A 22862-nucleotide genomic window follows, 5' to 3' on the forward strand; every position below is an offset into this window, starting at 1 on the left:
CATTCATCACAAATCTCCCCCTTCCCTCCAGCCTAAAACACCCTATTCCATCATTATGCACTTCGCTGTATGGAACCCTCACCGCAACCCAAATATCTCATATAATCAACACTTATAATTACACATACACCCATCATTTTCCACCAAAAAATACCCAAATGAAAATCTAAAAAATACATATTCTTCCCAGAACCCCTTTCTATACCTTTGCCAACTTTGTTATCCATTCCACCATCTAAAACCCCAATTAACTCCCCAATTACAGTCTTCCACCTCCACCTCAGCTGGCGCTATCTGCAGGAAGATCGATCTCGTTTCTCCAACCAAAAAAATCACTAAAACCAGCAAGTCCAAGACAAGAAATAGATCAGTTTTCTTCCTATATGGACACCAGAATAAGGTCATTGAAACAGAAAAATGGGCAAGAAGAAACAGGAAATGTCCCAGGTGTACAATAACTCGAAAAATGAGTTTATTTTCGGAGAAAATGGCGGAAAGGGTAAGCACCTTTCGTCGTTCCTCAGAAACCTCTCTTTGACAGGGTCTTCTTCCACTGCCAGTGTCAATTCCAAGAGCTCGGAAAACTACCAGGAAATCAACAGCAGTATCTATGGAACGCTAGGATACGGGTCGTCCAAAATCAACGGCTCTCAAAGTAACGCCGGTTCCATAGTGTCGACTCCACCAGCTTTGGGAAGAAGCCCAACACTGCAAAGAGCAGTTTCTGTGGGGGCTTCGTATTCTCATGTCACAGCAACTCCTCCGCCAGAAGCATCGGTAGGAGGCGCCAATTCTAGAACTTCCCCTTATTTGCATAACCATCTTGGCTCTACTGCTAGTACTACAAGTGCTCTGGGTGGAAGTAGACCGCAGTATCACCGCCGTTCTCACTCAAATACAATGTATAGGGATTTGGACGATGATTGGGATGCAGAATTGCCAATCGAAGGAGCAGCCTCTAAGAAAAACTCCATTGATAACAGAACACTCACGAGATTGACCCAAGTGGAATCTAATTCATCGTCGAGGTCATCAATTAACTTGCAACCTAGCCCAATATTGGACTCGCTCTACCCAGACTTAACAATTCCAGCAGCAGCAACCGCATCGTCGTTGAATCTTAATTCATCATCACCAAAGTACAACAAGGAATCAATGGACGTAGAAGACTACCAAGCGAAATTGGAAATCAACAAGTTAAATCAGCTTAACACAAAGTACGCCAAATTCAAGACTTTGTTGACAGGAGATAGCAGTATTAATATCACAGATCTTCGTAAACTCTCTTGGAATGGTATTCCTCAGGAGCTCAGAGCCCTCACATGGCAAATTCTCTTGGGTTATTTACCTACCAACAAGTCCAGACAAGCATCAACTCTTAAACGTAAGAGACAGGAGTATCTTGAGGGTTTAGGAGTTGTCACAATAGACTTTCATGAATCAGCACCTTCCAATAACTCATCGACGTCACTTTCAAACAACAGTAGTAACAGCAGAGACAAGCAATTGTATCATCAGATTAAAATCGATGTCAAGAGAACGAATCCAACTATCAAACTTTATGGATATCCAGAGACACAAGAGTCATTGAGAAAGATACTTTTCCTTTGGGCCGTAAGACACCCTGCTAGTGGATATGTCCAAGGTATTAATGACTTGTGTACTCCTTTTTATCAAATCTTCTTGAACAACTACATATGGCAGCTTCAACGTACAAAAATGGGAGGAGGAGCTGTTGAGAAGAACGAGGATGTGCAATTATTCATTCCAGGTTTGCTAGACGAATCTGATGATAAGGAGCAAGCCCTCCTTAACGACCCTAAATTAATGACGTACACATTAGACAATTTTGACCCATCACTTTTATCGGGTAGAATAGTAGCTATTATCGAAGCTGATACATATTGGTGTCTCTCTCGTTTGCTCGAAAACATCACAGACAACTACATCCACGAGCAACCTGGTATTATACGTCAAGTTAACGAATTGCGTACCTTGATCTCCAAAATAGACTTAGAGTTAATCAACCACCTCGATAGCGAAGGAGTGGAGTTCATCCAGTTTTCATTTAGATGGATGAACTGCTTGTTGATGAGAGAATTGTCAATACCGTTGGTTATCCGAATGTGGGACACATATTTGAGCGAGACCCCGTTAGGGTTCAATATTTTCCATGTCTACGTTTGTGCAGCTTTCTTAATTAAATTCAGCAGCGACTTGAAGGAAAAGGATTTCCAGGAGATATTATTGTTTCTTCAGAACCCGCCAACTGGACATTGGAAGGAAAAGGATATCGAGCTTATGCTAAGCGAGGCATTCATATGGCAAAGTTTATACAAGCATGCTAGCGCTCATCTTCGATAAGTTTTACCTATCTATGGATATAAGAGATATAGCTGGTTTCATAGTAATGACGAGAGTAAGAGCTCTTATAGAAAGGAGCCGACCGACACACATTAATCGCGGGATTATTACAGACTAATATACGTAATTTCTAGGAAATAGAGTGAGTTGTAGATTTCTGGGGAGATGTAAGTACAATTAGTTTCAGAAAGAGGGACTTTGGTAACGGAACCATCTACGTCCACCAACACTCTCTTGACTCCATATACAAGAAGATCCTGTCCGTCCGGTACTCGTACAATTAACCTTTAACCCCACTCATTAGTTGTACTTGACCACTTCCTCCGGTCATCCATATTCACTATCTTCTCCAATTGATGCAAAATCTCAGTTTCCTCGCTACCATATGAAGAATATGTACGTACTTTATCAGGATCCTGATATGTGAGACTTTTTTTCCCTGCGTAATCGCGATGTCGCAGCGCCCACATTAGGACGATTTTTGACTTCGGTGCGGAAATATCGAGTGAGTTTTGTGACTCGCAACGGCAAGACTATTTTAACTTCTCCAGAGATTTGATAGATGAACAGAGTTGGGTAGAGAAATGAACAGAAGTCATGATTGTAGGACAATTGATATATGATGGAGATAGAAGTCAGTGCTTGAAAATCTGAGAATAACAGCATTAATTTGTTAGAATAGAGAGGCGAATTCGGATGATTTTTTTGGGCATAGCTGTAATTTCTAACTAGCGGCTATTAACTAAAATTGACTATAGCTAATGGCACATAGTAATTAAAAAAAAGACTGAGCAATAGAAACAATATACAATTAACTTTTACAATCAATACAGTAACATAGTAACACAGTAATATAGTAAATTCCAATAATAATGACATTCAATACTACAACAAGCAAATACTCTAACTCTATTATCTTTCACTAATTTCTTTTCTTACCCACGAAATTAACAAAAATTAACAAAATCTAATTTAATAAGAATTCAATATATTCAAATAAATTAATTTTATCCATTTTCCACTCCTGCCATAGTTAATTTCTAATTTCTCGGTATATACTACTGCACTGACACCCTCGTTCATCGCCCATCTCGTCTTCCGTCTTGGCCAGTTTACATAAATATCTATATATATTTCAACTGTCCCCATTTTTAGTCATTCTTAGTATAGTTGAAGTTTTTTTCCTTAGTACACTACTCATCGTTCGTTGACTTTGTTAGTTGTTATTTGCTTATAGCCAACAGACTCTCATCGTTCTCATCTCACCAATTGGTTTGGCTTGTTACCTTCACTCTCCAAATTTAGCCTAATTTTCAACAAAATGGCTTCCTCCCAACAACCAACAACTACCGGCTCGGTCACCCCAAAACCAGCCGGAAGAACCATCTTAGCTTCAACAATCGCTAAACCCTACATCGAAGAAATCACCGCAGGCTTACAGAAATTGGACTTCCAACCAAAGTTGGTCGGGTTCTTGGCCAATGATGACCCGGCCGCCAAGATGTACGCCAACTGGACAGGTAAGACCTGTGAATCATTAGGGTTCAAGTACGACTTGATAGAAGTCGACAAAAACGAATTGGAAAGTGCATTGATCAACGCCAACAATGACGACAACGTCAATGGTATAATGGTGTATTTCCCTGTATTCGGCGACAACCAGGATCAATACTTACAACAATTGATTTCCACAGAAAAGGACGTAGAAGGATTGAACTTCATGTACTACCATAACTTGTACCACAATGTGAGATTCTTGGATCCACCAACTAACGAGCAAAAGTCCATTTTGCCTTGTACTCCACTTGCAATGGTCAAGATCTTGGAATACTTGAGTGTTTACAACAAGATCTTGCACTACGGAAACCGTCTTTATGGAAAGAAGGTCTTGATTGTGAACCGGTCTGAGATCGTCGGCAGACCGTTGGCTGCTCTCTTAGCCAACGACGGAGCTACAGTCTACTCGGTGGATATACATAACATCCAGAGATTTACCAGAGGAGATGATTTGCTGGCTCAAAGACATAAGGTAATTGACTTGGATCCAAAGGAGTATACATTAGAGAGCATTGTTCCTGATTGTGATGTGATTATCACCGGAGTTCCTTCCGAGAACTACAAATTTCCTTCGGAATTGGTGAAACATGGTTCTGTTGTGATTAACTTCTCAAGCAGCAAGAACTTCAACGATGACATCAAGTTGAAAGCCGCTTTATACGTTCCATCTATTGGAAAGGTCACCATCTCGATGTTATTGAGAAACTTGTTGAGACTCATTGAGAACAAAAAGATCAGACTCGCGAGAGAAGCTGAGGCATCAAAGACAGCTTAGCTGAGCTATTTACAACCGAATTCTAACAAGATAACCATATAAATATACCACCATATGAAATGAAAGTAACTTTCAATCATAACCTCTGGTTATACTGGCTGCAAGTACTGCGGCAAGGATTCTCCCCATATTTGGACAGCATGCAGGACACACGAGATGGAGTCAAAAAAATTTTCTGGTACCAAACGCAAAATGACTCTTCCCGCCTCAGCTATACAGAGAGAACTCCCAAAGCGGTGTTTATGGCAGCAAAAAGACATCAATAATACCATTAAAGCGTGTTTGAATAAGGAAACAGTAAGAAGAGATTGGGATTGAAGGTAATAATATATTGATAGACACCAACAAGAAACATAGAGTTTGTGAGCTGATTGATTTCGACTGTGACTTCGTGATCGGTGGATTCTATTGTATGGATAACTATCTTAGTGAATAATTACATTACAATCTTAATATCTGACTCTATACCGTTGCGTACTTAAGAACTCATAGTACATTGCAATTGTAGACCTCGATAGTTGGCAATACTGCAATAAAAAGGAGTAGTGATCTTGTGAAAAGTACTGTTGCAATATTTAACTATAGAAGAATTTATTAATATTAAAATATTAAAAAAAGATATTAATATTAATAATAGTACTTGAAATAAAACAGGAGCAGGACATCCAAACGAGATCATATATTGGAAACATAGCTTAACAAGAAGGGAAAGGAATAGATAAAGCACAATAGAACTTGATAGAAATTACCCTTAGACTAGAGGAACGTCAGACCAAACGATACTACGTCTAGATATAAACTATCATCTTAAAGGCACGATACAACATATTAAAGAAAGACACCTCTAGAGCATAATTCACAGAAGTAACCAAAACTAAACCATACACAACAAATTACCCACGACCAATGGATATAGATAGAGAAAGTACTGTCTCTACGACCCCTTCAAATGCTTCAACAGCAACGACTGCCTCAAGAAGAAGAGTGACTCCGATTGATCCCCTCGCCATAACAGAATCTCTTGGCTTCCAGACATTTAGACGAGATAGTAGAAAGCCGTGGACCAAAGAAGAAGATTCCCACTTATCGGAGTTAGTGGTTAAATTCTATGGTGATCAATTGAATGATTTAGATACAGAGTCTGTTCGTTGGGAATTCATAGCTAAGGAAGTTTCCCCATCGGGTTTTCGTAAACCCAAAGACTGTAGAAAGAGATGGTCTAACTCCTTGGATCCAAACCTTAAGAAAGGAAGATGGTCCAAAGAAGAAGATGACTTATTGGTAAAAATTTACCATGAATATGGTCCCTCATGGCAAAAGGTATCTGCTGAAATACCAGGAAGAACAGACGACCAATGTGCGAAACGGTACATTGAAGTACTTGATCCGAATACGAAGGATAGACTAAAGCCATGGACACAGGAAGAGGACTTGATGTTGATTAGATTAGTGAAAAGTCATGGAACCAAATGGAGAACTATCTCCAATGAAATCAGTGGAAGACCATCTCTTACCTGTCGTAATAGATGGAGAAAGCTTGTGACAGACGTAGTGAGAGGAAAAGCCGACCAGGTCATCAAAGAAGAGGTGAATTTAGTTACTGAAGGAAAAGGCCTCGACGCCGTAACGAATGAGGACTTGGCCCCACCCCCACCTTCTCAGAATCCTGGATCCACAAGAATAGCATCAGGTGCTCCTAGCAGTTCCATGAACAAGACTCGGGAAAATGGCTACTCTAATTTAGGGAAGCTGTCCTCAAGGCAAAATGGTACATCAAGTTCCCTCAGCACTTCCTCTTCACTCACATCTAATCCGCTGGATACCATTTTGATGCCAAAACCACGGTCTGTTTCCAAACAGCCAGTCAACAGTGAAATAGAATGGAAATACACCCTTTCTGGCGGGAACAACGACCCCAGCCTACCACACAAATTATTTGGTGATGAAAATGGAGGAACGATCAAAAACCAAGAACTTGTCCAGTATTTGATTTCTTATGCAAGAACCCACGACATGCAAATAACAGTACACCAACATATTCACCATCATTATTCTCCTCCACAACCAGCAGCAGCTCAAGATCTTGGGAATTACGGCCCTTTACTGTCATTATCCTCTCCTCTTAATACAATGAACCAAGCAAATGCAGAGGGAGGAAGATCAACGGCAAGTAATGCGTCGCAGAGTCCCCAAGATGGAAATAGAAGCAACTCTGGTTATTATTTAGAGCCCGAGACTCAGTTAACGAGGTACCAGCACTTCAATTATTTACCTCCGTTAACTGAAGTTCCTAAACTTAATTCTTCGCAGGCAAATTCTCCACACGGGAAGGAGGGAGCAACGCACCACCACCATCACCACCATCATCATCACCACCACAACTCCAATTCGAGTAAAAAGGCGCGAGCCTTTAGTCCCGAAGATAGCAACAGCAAGGAGTCAGATTTGCTCAAACTCTTAAACCAGAATCAAGCTCAGAATCAAGCAGGCCCTAATGTAGAAAGGGCCATGACTCCATTAACACAAGCAGTGGAGCTAGCAGCTGCAGCTGAGGGTCCATCTAAAAAGAGAACCACTAAATTTGAGACTAATTCATCTAAGAAACAAAGAACTGAACTTCCAGATGAAGAAGGATTGGACTTTTGGGAGACTATGAGGAATCTCACTGATTTGCCCAATCAGCAGATTCAACAAACTAACTCTCAGAATGGGCAGATTCCGATACAACAACAGAACCAGCAACTCTACCAAACGCAATCAAAGCAAGTGCAATTTCAATATGATCAAACTTATAAGCGCGAAGAGCAACAGAAACCTGTTTCTCAACATCATCCACTCCATTATTTTGCAAGCGGTACAACTCCGCAACCTTCAAACGCAATCGAAGAGGACGAGAACGAAGAAGAAGATGACGTTGATGAAGATATCGACCAGGCAGTAAAGAAAGGTGAGAGGGAAAGCGCTAATACACAACTGACACAACAAAAGCATGAGGAGGTCGAAGAAGATGTCGATCCGGAGGTCTTGAACTCATACGGATTGTTCTACAACGTGTACACCAGAGAAGGATCCGTTTTACCCGAACCTCAACCAGGACAAAACCAGCAACCCCCACCACCTGGATCAGTTTATGATGCATGGGGAGGCGGCTTTGGCATAATTCCATTCAACCCTTCCTGATTGAGCATAAGCGAATTAGATGTATTATATAGAAAGGTATTTTATAAGTATAAACGAAGTTATGATAGAATCTCATTTCAAGAATACCGTAGCAAGGCCATATCTAAAATTCTTGAGAGTAATAAATCAATAGAGATTTATTGATATAGAATTCAAGACTTGATTCATGAAATCAACTATTTAAAAGAAAATTGGCTGCAAAATCTTGAAAAGAGTATGGAAACAATAGAGAATAGCTTTTCTAGAATCTTCAAAATTCTTTTCAGAAACATCCCAAATGGAAAGTCACCCTAGTCTAGTACACTATTCACCGGTCACAACAACAACAACAATTACAAACTTCCTTGAAACATGTTCTTCAACCTGGTTCTTGCTTATAATAGAACAAATGTCGTATTCTGATTTCAGCGACATTTTATCAGATAACAAAATGTCTCGATATGAAAAAGTCACTTTGTTTCATGAAGAAGTTACTATTTCAACAATGTACTCTTTATAGATGGAGACACTTATGAGGTTAGCTTACAGGAGTAGAAGTAGGGAATTATAGAAAGATTACTTACAATTCCATACCTGCGACTTTGAAAATGACATCAGAAGCAGATATAAGAGTAAAGGTCAGGGTCTCAGACACCATGGAGTTGTTGAAACACGCCGGATACAATACTCTCATGTTATTTGCTAGGTTTCATGCCGAATTCTACACAGCTGTGTTTGGTATTGTATTCAAAATTCCGCCTCAAGATTTCAGCAAGTTTAAGGAGAATTCTCAGAAGGAAATTCTTTGTGAATTATATTCGAATATTCAAAAGTCGCTCCAGATATATCTACTTTTGTTTGATTCAAAAAGAAGGATATTCGTAGGTGAGGACTTTCAGGGCACGCAGGCAGCAGTCAGATCATTTCAATTAAGGGTATTCACTTCATTAAGTAAACTGTTGGAATATTTTGCGGAATTAGACAAAAAGTTGATAAAGCCAAACCAGTCTTCTCCATACTTCAAGGCAGCACAAGAAGTATTGAGTTTTGAATTCTCTCCTTTAATTGACAAACTCTCAACTTTAGAGGACGACGTAGCGAACTTCCAACCTTGTTTTAGTGATCCTGAGGTGAATACCCAATTCAATAAAATTCACACCGATGCTGTTACTATAAGCAACCAGCTCACGAAAAACATGTCCCTCTTCGTAAAGCACTTCCCACTTGATAGAGACATAACCTACGAGCTCACTACTTTAGACTCTCATGATATAGAGTACCTCATGGAGATGGTGTTCACGGAAATCGGTATTTACAAGTCTCTGGCCAAGAGATCGACGAGGAAGTGTATGAATAAGCTGCTTTTCAATTTGTATAAGTCTTGCATCGACCTTTGCCGGGCATTTGAGGATATTAATGATATGTTGTACTGGATAGCCAGACGGTTCATACGAGAATACTACATAAATAACAGAAAAATGAGCGAAGAAAACATATCCTTAGACGCTCTTCAAAGTTCTCTACGCATTGATACTGCCAATATTTTAGAACAGACTTACACCAATGTCCTACTGTGGCTAGAAAATCCAAGCACTGTTGAATCTTTTAATACTTTTGAGAATATTGAATACCTTCCGCCACTATTACAACAGGAACATTCCTTAGTGGAAAAATTTACAGTATCCCTCAAGGATTTCGAGAAGGAAAGAGCCTCAAGAGGCGAAGAAAAGGATTTGTATACCTATAGATTATTTGAGCAACAAATCGGGTCGATTGAGTCGCTACTTCAGGAGATAATTTTGCATAGCAGTAGTGCTTCAACTTCTACAGAAAAGTTCATTAAAGATGAAACGGCAGTGGAGCAATTTTGCCAGGGAGCCGTCCACCTTCGACGCTTAGCGGATGCAATGGTGGTTAATCTAAGGCACGTGAAGAAGGCTCATTATGGTAAGTAAGAAAATGTACCAACATTGCAATAGCATACAATACAAGGCATAGCTATAACTATTTATATCTGTAGGATGTAGTTCAACATTTTGGATCACTTTTTAGCTTTTTCCCCAAATGAAATATTAGTTGCACAGGATGGCAGTTCTCGTAGTTCTCTTTTGGAAGTTAGCCCCAAAAAGATGACTAAAGACTGCAAAATTGTTACCAAGACAGTTATTGCAACAACAATGTTAAAACAACATCCATGCCTCCGTAGTAACAACTTTAAATACTTTTGACAGCTCGGCGCTACCATTTACAATGATAAAACCGTTTTTAGAAGGCTTTGCTTGCAGGTATCAATTTCGTTATGCTGTGGAGTGATGTTGCAATAAAGACACTAGATTGGTCGACCTGAATGTAGATTGCTTCGTCTGATAATTTTTCATACCGTTTGGTAGTTTAAGTTGAAATGCTAGCGATTATTATCATGGATATGGTCAGGGGATCTTACCGCCAGAGAACAATAGTGACATCTATTGTTGATTGTATGTGAGTAAGTTCGTAATTTTCAGTGGTTCTTTTCCAAGGTTGCTGAAATTCTTCGGTACCATTTTCCGTTCAGAGTCTCTCCACCTTTTCCATGTCAACCAATAGGATCATATAGTTTCTGTATTACACCATTTCTCACCGAGAAAAGCCTCTACACAAAGATAGCAACGTAAATTGGCCTTTGCGACCTCTAGTGCATAATGCAACCTCATATTACTTGAAAGTGCATACAATAATCTTCTTCCTGTACGAAAATATCGGTTTAAAGCACTGGTATGACCACTAGCGAGAGATGGTGTTTAGCCGGTGCATTAAGTTTGCTGTGGAAACGACGCAACGTGTGAAAAGTGTGACTTGACGGATGTGGACTAGCGGGAGGAAACAACTCGATACGTGATGCTGATATCCGATGGCTTTCAGTAGGACAGTTAACGGAGACATTTCAGTTTGCTCAGGGCTCCCCAGATGGCTGCTGCTAAGAAAAACTCAAGGATTTCTTGTGTATGGTCTTGAAGTTGGTGAGGTCACTGGCTACACGTACAGATTTCGAGGAAGTAACAATAGCATAATTGGAATAATAATAAAATCACAACAATAGCAAAAAATATAATAGAAGCAAATATAGCGGGTAGTCTTTCTAGGAAGGCGACGACGACAACAACTACGACAGATTTACTAAGTATTCTGTTTTAGGCGATTTTTTTTAATATTGCTATGGATTTTTTTTATAGTATAGTGAGTGCAAATCTGCGGTTGCTGTGAAGAGATGGAAGACGAAATTCTCGCATTACCGCGAGCGGATGGTGAGAGTCTGTAGTTGAGTGGTTAGTGGTGATCGTTCCATGTGCCGTAGGGTTAGTTGGGATGGCATGGGATGGGATGGGATGGGTCATCATTAAACTTCTTAGTTTTTTCGTTTCCAGTTTGTTGGATTTCTTAGACTTTTTGTTATATGTAACCGTCTGTAGAGACGTAGAGATGTAGAGATGTAGAGACGTAGAGACGAATATCCTTCCTTGGCTTCTCTTTCTTATATTTCTACTCTTCTTGTCCTTTTTTTTTTCTCCCAACCATTTTCCGTTCCCTGTCTTTTTACTACCTTTTTACTACCTCCCACCTCTATCTCCATAGATAGACCATTTCGCCCTGCCCTCACTCACGACGGTCACTATCCACTCCACCACCTCTCTTACTACCAAAACCCCACTCACGGTCGCGCCGCTCGCTGCAGGACAGAAAAAACCAGTAAAAAAGTTCCCTCACAAAACAAGCGAGAAACCGTCGTGAGTATTTACAACCATCTGTTTATGGAACAAGACAGGGACCGAAACTAGGCAGTCAGGTAGAGAAACCCGAGCCAGTTTGCGTTATATCAACGGTAGAATCCGCTTAGCATCGTGCCTGCCACTTTTACCGCCGCAAAACCACCAATATCACCGGAATTGACGACGTCTCTCGAGGTCGCTGTCTACCCTTTCACACTAGTAAATTAAATAGTGAGTATAGTCAGAATTAGCCGCCTTGTATGGCAAGCCCTAGAACCACTTTCCAGTCGTTCAGTATTGACACCACAGCGAGTTATCTAGTATCGTAGTGATGTCAGACACTCCGCAAAACCTACAAAAGCCTCTGGCGACGGGCCCCAGCTCAAGTCCATCAAAAAACGTTAAGAACTTGTCTATTAGTGTTGGATCCAATGACAATCACGGCTCTTCTGAACAAACCGCTAAGATCCAGCAACCACAGCAGCAACCACAGAGCAATGTACCTCCTTTGACTCCAACGGTCTCACTAAGCTCGAGTACGAATCCAGAACAAACACCAATAAGCACGATCAGCTCAGCTCCGTTGGAATCGCCATCACTAAGCTTTAAGGTGCCCAAGAAAATCCTTGTAGCAGACAACAAGGAGTTGAATAACCTAAGAATGCCGTCTATCAACCTCAGCCACCAGAGTATCGGCAATTCGGGGCAAGAACCACAGATCCAGCGCATAAATAGCTCCGGTTCAACTCCTGGGGTGATATCCAGTATAGCGAGTGTTACCAATACTAATAACCCCAATGCAGCAACCTCGAACTCAACTAATAGCGTAATACCGTCTGCGGTTGCAACACCCGAGCCTTCAGGTACTCCCTTGGGGCAACCAGCTCCAACGATGTTGAATAAGAACATCATCTCCAACCTTAATAAATCACTTAAAGCAAAGCAAAAAATCATTAATAATAGAGAACCTCATCCCAAGAATACGTCTTTTATCTCAGATATCATCAACACTTCTCCACAACTGACAATCTTCCCTAATAACATAACTTCCTCAAATCCCAGTGCTATTGATTTAGAAACTGATAACGCATCGAATGCTCCAAAATCATCCACAACGGCCAACACACCATCAATTACTAATGGTACAAGTGGTGCTAACAACGTAAACCTACCCATTACCAAGGCAAACACTAGTAATCAAATTTCTTCCAATACTAATGCAAATGCAGCATTTCTCAATCCTAATAGCTCCACAACGAATTTGAACCTTCCTGTAACGATAAGCCAATCAAGCAACACAGCCAACGCAGCTCCAGTGTCTACGCTCACCGACGTGGTTAATGAAATCGGTAACGATGCTACAGCATCTTCCACTGTTGCTGCCACATCAAGTAAGCCGCAAGCAAAAGGTAAGCACAAAAAGATCTCGAAACAGAATTCTACAAGGACTGATTTCTTTGCTGCCAAGTTAGCTAGTGCAGTTGACGACGTGGATAGTAGTGACAGCGATGAAACCTTCGTGTATGAAAACAATAATATGAATGAGTATGATACATTAAGTAATACTATCGTTACGAACAACGCCAATATTGGGTTGAATGATAACAGCAGCGTTCATGGCAGTGTCATGGCAATTAACCTTCAAGGGGCACCTAGTTTCCACTCTCCATCTATTGCAGAAAGTCAGGCCAACAACGATTCTCAACAAGAATCCATCCCGGTATCTGCACATTTGTCAAAAGTTCCCAGAGGAAATAGACCTCCATCGATTGCAAACTCATTTAGCAGTAACCATTACATGGAGAACATTGTTAATAACGCTACCGGAAACAAGGATAAGAGACCAATGAATCAGAGATCATTCTCATCATACTCACAGGATGAGCATCCAGGAAATAAGTTACAACTCCCGTCAGAAAGATCATCGAGTAATCATTCTCCTTCAGGTGCACTTATAGATATATCAAACCCGCATCAGAATACAAATCAAGGCATAGGATATGTTGATGGAGCTCGAAACTATCATCCCAGCACAACGACTTCTCAGGTTGCTCAAAGTATAAACGAGGCATATAATGATGATAATTACTCATACAATGAGGTAGACGATGTGGATAACTTAATTGATGACGAAACTTCCACAGATGGCGACTTCTACGCCCAGAGGACTGTTTCATCAAACAATAACCATTTAAATCCCCAATTCAATGCAGGTGGTGTTTCTAATACACCCACTATCATCCATGGCCAATCAGGAAACACCAACGCCTCACAAACTAATAACTCGATCAATAGTAAAGGAACTTCTAAGAAGAATCCAAGATCTTCAACTACGTCCTCTTCTAAGTTGAGATCAACAACATCAAAGCTTTTTGATAAAAAGGGATCACAGCCAAGAAGGTATAGCATCATTCCCGATGATATCGACATTGAAGACTTCGATGATGACCTTATCTATTATGATAACAACATTAGATTTCCTTATAACAACAGTAATTTGAACGAGGCTTCACCTTTAATCAACCAGGGTCACAGATTACCACACTATAGATCATTGAACTTGAATTTCCCCGGCGTCAAGAGACCCTCAATTTTGAAAAAGAAGCGATACTTATCTACTGGACAACCTCTCCTCAATGATAGTGCAGGAGTGGAATCTCCAGACTTAAACAATAATCCAAACAACCTCAATGCAGATGTCTTCCCTTTCAATTACCAAGAACCTCAGGGTAACTATTACTATGACTTCGATGAATATGACGAGGAATCACAGATTGATGGCTCTCCTAATGACAATGACATGCAGATTAAGAGAAGTATTTCGGGCGCAAAGAATGGGCACTACGGTCACAATAGATTAAATTCGAATTCTGGCCACTTCTTTTTACCTAGAAAGCAATCAAACGAGTTCAAAGGTCGACAAAGAGTTAACTGCATCAAGTCATTCATCTACACCTTGATTAGCATAGTGGCAATACTTGGAATAGGTTTCATAATGGGATTCGTTCTTGCAACAACGAAAGATTTAACGCATGTCTCAATCACAACAATAGAAAATGCTGTTGTGAGCCAAGACGAATTGATCTTCAACATAGTTGTGGAAGCGTTCAATCCAGGTTGGTTTACTGTGGAAATTGAAGAAGTTGAACTCGACATATTCGCTAAAAGCGGCTACTTGAGTGAATACTTGGATTTGAAAAAAGAAGGTCCCGAAGATGAGATAGAGGGATTATCCATTGCTGCTGTCGAGACCGTTTTACTTGGAACGGTATATTCATTAGAATCTCCAATGAGCTTTGCTGGTGGATTCTTCAGTCGTGAATCCGTGGTTCAGTCAGGAGAGATTAAATTGTTGACTCCAGGCAAAAATTTGACTACACTTAGTATGAATGAAAAAAAGCATAAAGAAAAAGAAGGAGGAAATAATGGCAATGAGAATGGAGGCAATTCAACAGAACCTGACAACTCGAAAAAATGGGAAATCATTTCAAGAAATCCATTTGACTTGGTTGTTAGAGGCCTCTTAATGTATAGACTCCCTATGGTAAAGGACACCAAGTCTGTTATAGTGGATAAAGTAGGTTACATCGACCCGACCTTGTTGTATTACGGCCAAGAAGAGAAGTGAACAATTACATATTAAATAGATACACAGGTTTTCAATATATCGCCGAAAAGTTTATATATTCTGAAGTATTTAAGATCGATTGATCTTGAAGTATAGCTTGTCGCTGTCTACCGAGTACCTCGGCTCCAATCTCACTTTGAATATCTTGGGTTCGAATGACGTAGCACTTGGATTCAGGTTATTAGAAAATGGGTCTAGATCCATTAGAGTTGATCCAGTAGGAGCTTTGATCCGAAAGTAGAGGACTATCCTACATGTCAATGTGTACATCTCATTAAGAGCAAAATTCACACCAGAGCACATTCTAGAGCCAGCACCAAAGGCATAATGGAAGAGATCGTGTTTCTCGACTAGTAAATGAGAGTTAGGGTCTAACCACCTATCAGGCAAGAATTCATATGGTCTCTCGAACATGGCGGGATCATGATTTGCTGCAAAAGCGTTCATCACTAGTAGAGTTTCCTTCGGGATTACTGCGCCTTTGAAAGAAATCGGCTTTGTTGTTATCCTAGGTAAACTCAATGGTAAAACTGAAAAATATCTCAAAGTTTCTTGGACGAGAGCCATTACATAGTGACTTATTATATTGATGGAGTCATCCCAAGCTGCACATAGGCTTCCATCACTTAGAGATAGGAGCTCACTATATGCTCTATCCTGCAATGCGTCCCCATAGAATGGCTGCGAAAAATGTCCCATCAAGTGATTTACATTTAATGCAGTGTTATCCAAGCCAGCACTAATCAAGGTTAAGCAAATACTCAGAATTTCATCTTCTGTAAGCTTGTTAATTTTCTGGTCTGCTAGGATCCTTCCAACTATACTAGAATGGGCTTCCATATCTCCCTTCTCGATACGGTTGCACATTTCCTTATATAATTGGTCCATGTAGAGATCCCTTCTTTCTCTATATTTGGAGGCCTCGTTAGCTTGACCAGGGAGATATCTGAGAATCGGTAAAAAGTCTTGCAAATTGGCAACGGGAGATCTGAATTTCATAATTTGACTCTCGACATGAACTATTTCATCGCAAAATGCTGAATCCCTTCTAAAGCAATCCAAATGAATACCAAATGCAAGGAATATCGAACTTCTCAAGGCAAATTGTTGAAAGTAATACTGAAGGTCTATGTCTGCTAGTTCACACCTAGAGTGTGTAAACATGTTGCACGATGGTGGTCCAGATAGCTCATTATTCTTCTTGATAAGTTGCAGAATCATATATTTGACCTCCTCGTCAAGAATTGGCTTGAATTCTTCAATTGCTCGGAGGTTTAGATACTGAGAAATTGCTTTCTTCTCCCTCTTAAAAGCAGGGCAAGCTGGTGTAGAGCCGACAGTGAACCCTCTAGTACGAGATACAATTTCATGGAAAGTGTACAGAACTGGGCGGGAATTATTGGCACATGAATTCTTGATCCACAAAGAAGTCACGTCTTCGAATGAGTTGACAACAACCACTCTCTTTGTTCCCAATCGAACCTGAAAGACTGGAGTCTTGTACTTATCTGTCCAATTCATGTATACTTGTGCTGGATTGTTGAGTACCTGGAAGAGATTTCCAACAACTGGATAACCTGGTATTTGGAACACTCCCTTTATAGGTTGAAGATTACCGTAACCAAGATAATCCAATAAAACTAAAGCTGAAATAACCGCCAATAAACCAAGGACCATAGCAATGCCTAAATTGTCCCATATTCTTGAACTGAAGGCAGTAAGAATGGGACCGATTTGCTTAATGTACGACATCAGCGGCAGCTGCGATTGGAGCTAAAAAATGTATTATTTCTTCTTTTTTCAATTGATAGGAAAGCACTAGCAATTAGTGGTAATATTAGGTAAATCTAAACCTAAGTAGAACACTAACTTTTTCACTATGAATAATATCAACTTAAAGGAATAGGAAATCATTAAAGTCAAATGGCTGTGAAAAAGCGACATAACCACAAAAAGCTACAGGAAGAGTGCAGGAATGTCTACCTGTCAAAAATGTCGCAATATAAACATAGTTACCGATCTTTCTAGTAATTTTCAACCCTAATATAGGATTCTAATAATTGGAACCTACTAATGCTCTTCCGCTAAAAAAGTCAGTAGATCGTAATATCATTATATTTTAGAATGCAAACCTTGATAAAAATATTAATATAGCTAATTACAGTACTCTGGAAATATGAAGAACTCTGAAAAGTTCCACTGAATTGAGGATTGTTCTGATAAGAATTCTATATGATAAAGTAATATTGATTGAATCCACTAAACCATCTCTTCTTTTTCCTTTCCAATGACTTCGTTCTTGTAGAATTCCTTTTGTTGCTCATTCAATGCAATTTCATTCTCTTCTTCGATCAACTCATCAATGTCGTAGTCATAGTTGTTTGGATCAGTGTCGAGATCCAACTTTTCCTTACCTCTTCTTCTTAAACTGCTGGATCCATCTGGGGTGCTTAACTTCATTTTTAATGGAATATCATCAGGAGTAACGTGAATTTTCTCCTTTAAGGCCGAGGCACGAGCTTTGAGAGAACTACCAGACGTCGTAGCTTCATTTGAGGTTACTTCGTCTGGTGGAACATAGCCGAATTGGTCGTACACGTCGGTTTTCTTAGCGGCAGCAAGTTCTTCCTTCTTTCTCTTTTCTTTCGAGCTTCTATCTATTTCGTAAGTGGCTAAACCTGATGCGTATGGCAAGTATAACACTACTCCAACGAGGACCAAGGCGATCAAAAGAAGAACCACGAACATATCTGGTGTTGTGAGTGTAGATTAAACAATGCAAATTAAGGAAATTTTCCCGAGTTTCGTACCACTTTGCTAGTAGACTAATCAGAAAGACAAATTGAACCTGAAAAAGTAAACTCAAATGTGAATTTTTCTCTTGTTTCTTCTTCTTAATTCAAAAAACACCGAACATCTCTACACTTTAATATACCACCAAACAAAGTTTATAGTGACCCGAAAAGATGATGAGTGTGGTCACGTGCCACATTCGGCCACTGCTCACCGGAGTCCATCGCTTATATAATCTTTATTGTTTGAAGTAAACTGAAGTAACCGTAATAATAACGCACTGGTGAAAATTGTCGCATCTCACATCCAGGTCATTTAGGTCAATTAAATTGTCGCAACCACAAGACTGCGACCGGCTTAACTATTCTCGGCCGATGATTAGTAGAAATCTATCCGGGGCATTTTGCAGTTTACCTTATATAAAATGTCGTCGTACTACATGGATGTGTCGTAACCAGTGAAATATTCTGCGATCATATTTACTGTGGTTGTAGTTACGGACTATGAGTTGATCTTGAATAGTTCCTTATAGTGGTTATCAGATAATTGAAAGCATATAGGTAGCGCTATTGTTCATAGGATATATATTGTAGTTTATTAGTTCAAATTTTTGTAATTGCTTTCTTTCCTTGGCTATTTCAATCACCGATACCATATAAATTTAAGGTATAAGTTCATATAATATCACAGAGAAATGTACAGACAATTTGCATCTTTAACCGCTAGAACGGTCTCATCAGCATTGAAATCGAGATGTGGGCCTCTAATGAGAAACCCGAGAGCCCTTGTGCTAGCAGGCTCTCGTTATGGTTCACTTTCCAGGGTTGGAACTATGAGATTTTACTCCCTTAGTACCGAAGGAGAGAATTTTGAAGATAAAATCGACAACATATCGATTAATGAGTATAATACCATTAGTGAGGAGTATTTGGAGTCTTTGGCCGACTCATTAGAGGATTTGAGTGAAAACTACCCTCAAATTGACTGTGAATTAAGCCATGGTGTGATGACACTTACTATCCCGCCAAATGGAACGTATGTGATCAACAAGCAGCCCCCAAATAAACAGATCTGGTTGAGTAGTCCTATCAGCGGACCAAAAAGATATGATTTAATTCAAGGAAAATGGGTTACTTTGAGAGATGGGTCTTCATTGACTGCATTGCTTGCTGAAGAAGTTTCCTCTGCGGTCGGGGCAGAAGTTGAGTTCGACCTTGAGAATTGAAGGTACGAAAGATCACATGAGATTTGCAGTTTGCTTCAACAGTGCAACTTCTTGTCTTTTTGTTGAGCTTATGAAGTTATAAGAGCTCCCAGAAATCAAGAAAGGAGGAGATAAAGAGTGTAAGAGACTTCTCTCCAGTTAACTTTTATTGCCCCAAATTAAGTGGACTATGCATATATTAGGAAGTCTCTGAGTAACCATGAATTTATGAACATTTCGACCAAGCTAAGTAATCAGATGCAAATTTTGTTTGCCCTTAGTTGTATATAAAAAAGGTAATTAATATATTTATACATTAAGATCGAGTTATTAAGGGAGGTGTTTAAGACACACAGAGAGGCTACTAGATAGAGACAGTTCGGAATGCTGTCTACTTAAGTAATACCTTTTTCAAGTGTAAAAATAGCAGAGAATAGAATCCCAGGTGGAAGACGTATCTTTATACAACATTGTGGTCGGTAATTCCATTTCCAGGGTTGATACTCGGTTTTTGCATTCTTCTCTTAGACCAGTAATTTATGACCCATAAAACAATTTCATTTCTTCTAATACATTCTATTCTTGCAGAGCTCTGTAAATGTAGATGAATACAACCATCATTGCATTCAATCTCATATCATCATCATCATCATCACCATCATCTTTATTATAACGGCCATACTATCAAAAATTTGACTGCGAAAAGTTTCTTAACAAATGGCATATGCCACTGAAAGACAAAAGGTTACACCAAAATATCGATCACATACTACATATACAGTCTTGTGTCTATGTCTCTGATAATATGATCTGTGTGGAGGACAAGAATAACCATTCATACTTTCCAGTAATGCTCTGATTCCCTTACTACTATGTTGTCCCACCGCCGATCTAAATTTGTGGGGTGGTTATTGTCACGAACTACTCTCCCCGTGTTCTCTCAACACAGCTCTACTGGTGCAAACACACAAATTGTCTATTTTGCTGTTGTCGCCTCATCGTTGAGGGAGCCTCCTCAAATGGCAGTGTAACTCTATTGTAACACAACGGTATCTCAGAGTCCCCTTTCGGCTGCCAAACACCGCCCACGGCTCGCTACCGTAATGACCTCTACAAAGTGGGCCTAAGCCTCCACTTAGACACTCGACAAAACATGCTCTAGCACATTAAGCCATAAAACGGGCCACACCGTAGCACTGAACAAATCCCGAATTCTTCTGACTCGAGTCATTCGTACCCGTGAAGCCTCCAATCGTCGCTTGATCCGATTTCACCTCATTGGTCTTCGTTATTCCACAGAACTGTACACCGCAGCAGCATTATTCAACAGCTTCGCCCAAATGTGAGATCTCCACCGCGGTGCGGCTCGATATTCTCCCCGATTCGGGATCCTTGCCCTGAGGACAACTCGTGCTGGGAAACTTCCAATTGTGGCCCCTTGTGGAGGAGGAAATATTCACCTCGAAATCCCCAGCTTCCACGATGATGTCATGTCCAGAGACAGACAAGATGAGCATGTAATGCGTGGGCAGAAACCACTCCAAGGACTATTAATAATAATAATAGTAGTAATATATACAATTAAGGATTCATTATGAAGACAGAGAGAGAAAGAGAGAGAGAGAGCCAAATAACTGAACCCTGGCTATACTACGTCAGTCATTCTCTCTGTAATTATATTCAATTGTACCACCTCCAACTACCGTCATTCTATTGCCTCGATGCCAAGCCCATCTTTCGTGCCTGTCTATAGCTTTTCGTATTACTGGTGGCATCGTTCATAATGGAGGAGGGTGGTACCTGTTCCATAGGACTCTTGGTACTGTACCCGTTCTCTAACATACCGTACTATCTCATATAGTAGTGGTTTGAACTGTACTCCGTCTTGTATAGGGGTATTGTTCTCGTGCGTGTTCCTGACGTGGAGCTCTTTCCGTGTCTGGTGAATGTTCTGGGGTCCACTTGGAATTGCATGAATGCATTTGCCAGTGGAGGTTGAAATTTCACCCTTCGTTAATTTCAATTTCATTGTAGATGTAGTTGGCAGCTTGCAGTAGTAATTAATATTGGAATTTGCTGAAATTATTTTAATTATTAGTATAATTATTACTGGTATTATTGTTTTATATAGTATATAATTGTCTCTCTTTCTGACGTATACATATATTTATATATTTATATTTATATATATAGGGCTTCTTTTCTCTAATTGACATTTCATATAGTTGTAGCTCTGTAACTTTTGTATATTCTTTATATACTGTTCATTCTGACTACGTGTTGAAACCATTGAACTGCGTTTAGTGTCCAACAAGTCCCAGCGAAGAGGTCTATTACCACACAACAAGGTCAATTACCATATACTAGGTCTATTAGCTTAAGATCGAGATTTCTACCGATTTCAGAACTGTCCATCTCACGAACAATGTCTGAACAACAACCTCAACAACACCAACCACAGCAGAGACCTGAACTCCCAAAGTTGCCTGAAGGTTGGGCTGCCGAGTGGGACGAAGAGTACCAACACTACTACTTCATCAACAAGCACACTGGAAAGTCTCAATGGGAGATCCCCGATGGCGATGCTGATCCAAACGACCATCCTCCTCCACACGAGGCCAATGCCCAACAACAGCAATACCAACAACAACAGCCTGCTACTTATTCTGCTGAACAAGTACAACAAATTCAGCAGAGTCAACAAGGCGGCGAAGAAGGCGGCGAAAGAGGTCTTGGTAGTCTTGCTGCCTCCCTCTTGTCGTCTGGTGGTGGTAGTGGTGGTTATTCCTCTGGAGGAGGTGGTGCTGGTGCCCTTATGGGTTTAGTTAGCAGCATGGCTTCTGGTGGAAGCGGTAACAGATACAACCAAGGTGGCTACGGCGGTGGCTACGGTGGCGGTTATGGTGGAGGTTACGGTCGTCCATCAGCTCCACCAAACATTGGAGGTGCCGGTGCTCTTTTAGGTCTCTTAGGAGGTGGTAGTGGTGGATTCGGTGGAAGTGGTGGTTACGGACGTCCTCAACAAGGTGGAGGTCTTTTCGGTGAATTGCTTGGAGGTGGCGGCGGTTATGGTAACCAAGGTTACGGAGGTGGTTACGGAGGTGGTTACGGAGGTGGCTATGGTGGAGAAGGAAGACATCACGGTCACCATGGAGGTGAAGGCTTTGGTGGTGGATTCGGTGGAGGATTTGGAGAAGGAAGACACGAAGGACGTCACGAAGGTCGTCATGAGGGTCGCCATGGAGGATGGTAATCCTTAAAAGAGAAGAATTATATAGTACGATTTTGCTTTTCCGATTTTCCAATTCAATTACTGTCATTATGTCCAATAAGATAGTTATTTAGTGTTATTATTATATACGTCAATATTATCAGTTCAAACATGAGTGTTTCTTTGTCTGGTAAAAACTTTTGATGAAATTTCTTCTTGCAATTGTTTTGCAAAGCAGTATCTGTATGAAATGTGTTGGCATGTCATTAGTAGAATCTGAAAAGGAGATGTCAATTTCTAACATGGTATTTCTTGGCCACTGTTCCCAGTCTCCTGCTGTTATATGTATCAAATTTCAATTAAGATATGCTGTGCTATCATAAACTTAACGAAATGCCTCGAAATGTTTCGAATTCTTTTGGTTA

The 22862-nt window shown here is 40.3% G+C and overlaps 9 protein-coding genes across 9 annotated transcripts; 7 read left to right on the forward strand and 2 right to left on the reverse strand. All coding sequences in view use genetic code 12, as the record gives it.

Moving 5' to 3' along the window:
* The first annotated feature begins 268 nt into the window (after positions 1-268).
* GYP1 (Gyp1p) lies at positions 269-2482 on the forward strand. The gene has a single exon (XM_064919140.1). The coding sequence runs from the start codon at positions 418-420 to the stop codon at positions 2362-2364; it is 1947 nt and encodes a 648-aa protein (XP_064777446.1). The 5' UTR covers positions 269-417; the 3' UTR covers positions 2365-2482.
* Positions 2483-3221: 739 nt separating this feature from the next.
* On the forward strand, positions 3222-4741 carry RJT20DRAFT_15713 (methylenetetrahydrofolate dehydrogenase (NAD(+))). The gene has a single exon (XM_064919142.1). It carries the CDS (start codon positions 3686-3688, stop codon positions 4694-4696), a length of 1011 nt encoding a protein of 336 aa, XP_064777447.1. The 5' UTR covers positions 3222-3685; the 3' UTR covers positions 4697-4741.
* A 748-nt stretch (positions 4742-5489) lies between these two features.
* Positions 5490-7974, forward strand: BAS1 (Myb-related transcription factor BAS1). The gene has a single exon (XM_064919144.1). It carries the CDS (start codon positions 5603-5605, stop codon positions 7874-7876), a length of 2274 nt encoding a protein of 757 aa, XP_064777448.1. The 5' UTR covers positions 5490-5602; the 3' UTR covers positions 7877-7974.
* A 391-nt stretch (positions 7975-8365) lies between these two features.
* Positions 8366-9916, forward strand: RJT20DRAFT_124625 (uncharacterized protein). Its single transcript, XM_064916296.1, has one exon. It carries the CDS (start codon positions 8464-8466, stop codon positions 9808-9810), a length of 1347 nt encoding a protein of 448 aa, XP_064777449.1. The 5' UTR covers positions 8366-8463; the 3' UTR covers positions 9811-9916.
* A 2577-nt stretch (positions 9917-12493) lies between these two features.
* On the forward strand, positions 12494-15229 carry VAC7 (Vac7p; the record flags this gene model as incomplete). The annotated part of the gene is made up of 2 exons (XM_064921296.1): positions 12494-12662; positions 12831-15229. The coding sequence occupies 2 exons, from the start codon at positions 12494-12496 to the stop codon at positions 15227-15229; spliced, it is 2568 nt and encodes an 855-aa protein (XP_064777450.1).
* A 69-nt stretch (positions 15230-15298) lies between these two features.
* On the reverse strand, positions 15299-16906 carry RJT20DRAFT_143860 (uncharacterized protein; the record flags this gene model as incomplete). The annotated part of the gene is made up of 1 exon (XM_064918690.1): positions 15299-16906. The coding sequence occupies one exon, from the start codon at positions 16904-16906 to the stop codon at positions 15299-15301; it is 1608 nt and encodes a 535-aa protein (XP_064777451.1).
* Positions 16907-17235: 329 nt separating this feature from the next.
* On the reverse strand, positions 17236-18086 carry RJT20DRAFT_15724 (uncharacterized protein). Its single transcript, XM_064919146.1, has one exon. It carries the CDS (start codon positions 17975-17977, stop codon positions 17489-17491), a length of 489 nt encoding a protein of 162 aa, XP_064777452.1. The 5' UTR covers positions 17978-18086; the 3' UTR covers positions 17236-17488.
* A 419-nt stretch (positions 18087-18505) lies between these two features.
* Positions 18506-19546, forward strand: YFH1 (ferroxidase). Its single transcript, XM_064916297.1, has one exon. It carries the CDS (start codon positions 18717-18719, stop codon positions 19245-19247), a length of 531 nt encoding a protein of 176 aa, XP_064777453.1. The 5' UTR covers positions 18506-18716; the 3' UTR covers positions 19248-19546.
* Positions 19547-21453: 1907 nt separating this feature from the next.
* RJT20DRAFT_15754 (uncharacterized protein) lies at positions 21454-22560 on the forward strand. The gene is made up of 2 exons (XM_064919151.1): positions 21454-22252; positions 22340-22560. The coding sequence occupies exons 1-2, from the start codon at positions 21652-21654 to the stop codon at positions 22477-22479; spliced, it is 741 nt and encodes a 246-aa protein (XP_064777454.1). The 5' UTR covers positions 21454-21651; the 3' UTR covers positions 22480-22560.
* The last annotated feature ends 302 nt before the right edge of the window (positions 22561-22862 follow it).

The sequence above is a fragment of the Scheffersomyces xylosifermentans genome (assembly GCF_036884685.1).
Source record: "Scheffersomyces xylosifermentans strain CBS 12540 chromosome Unknown RJT20scaffold_1, whole genome shotgun sequence".
Taxonomy (NCBI): Eukaryota; Fungi; Ascomycota; class Pichiomycetes; order Serinales; family Debaryomycetaceae; genus Scheffersomyces; species Scheffersomyces xylosifermentans.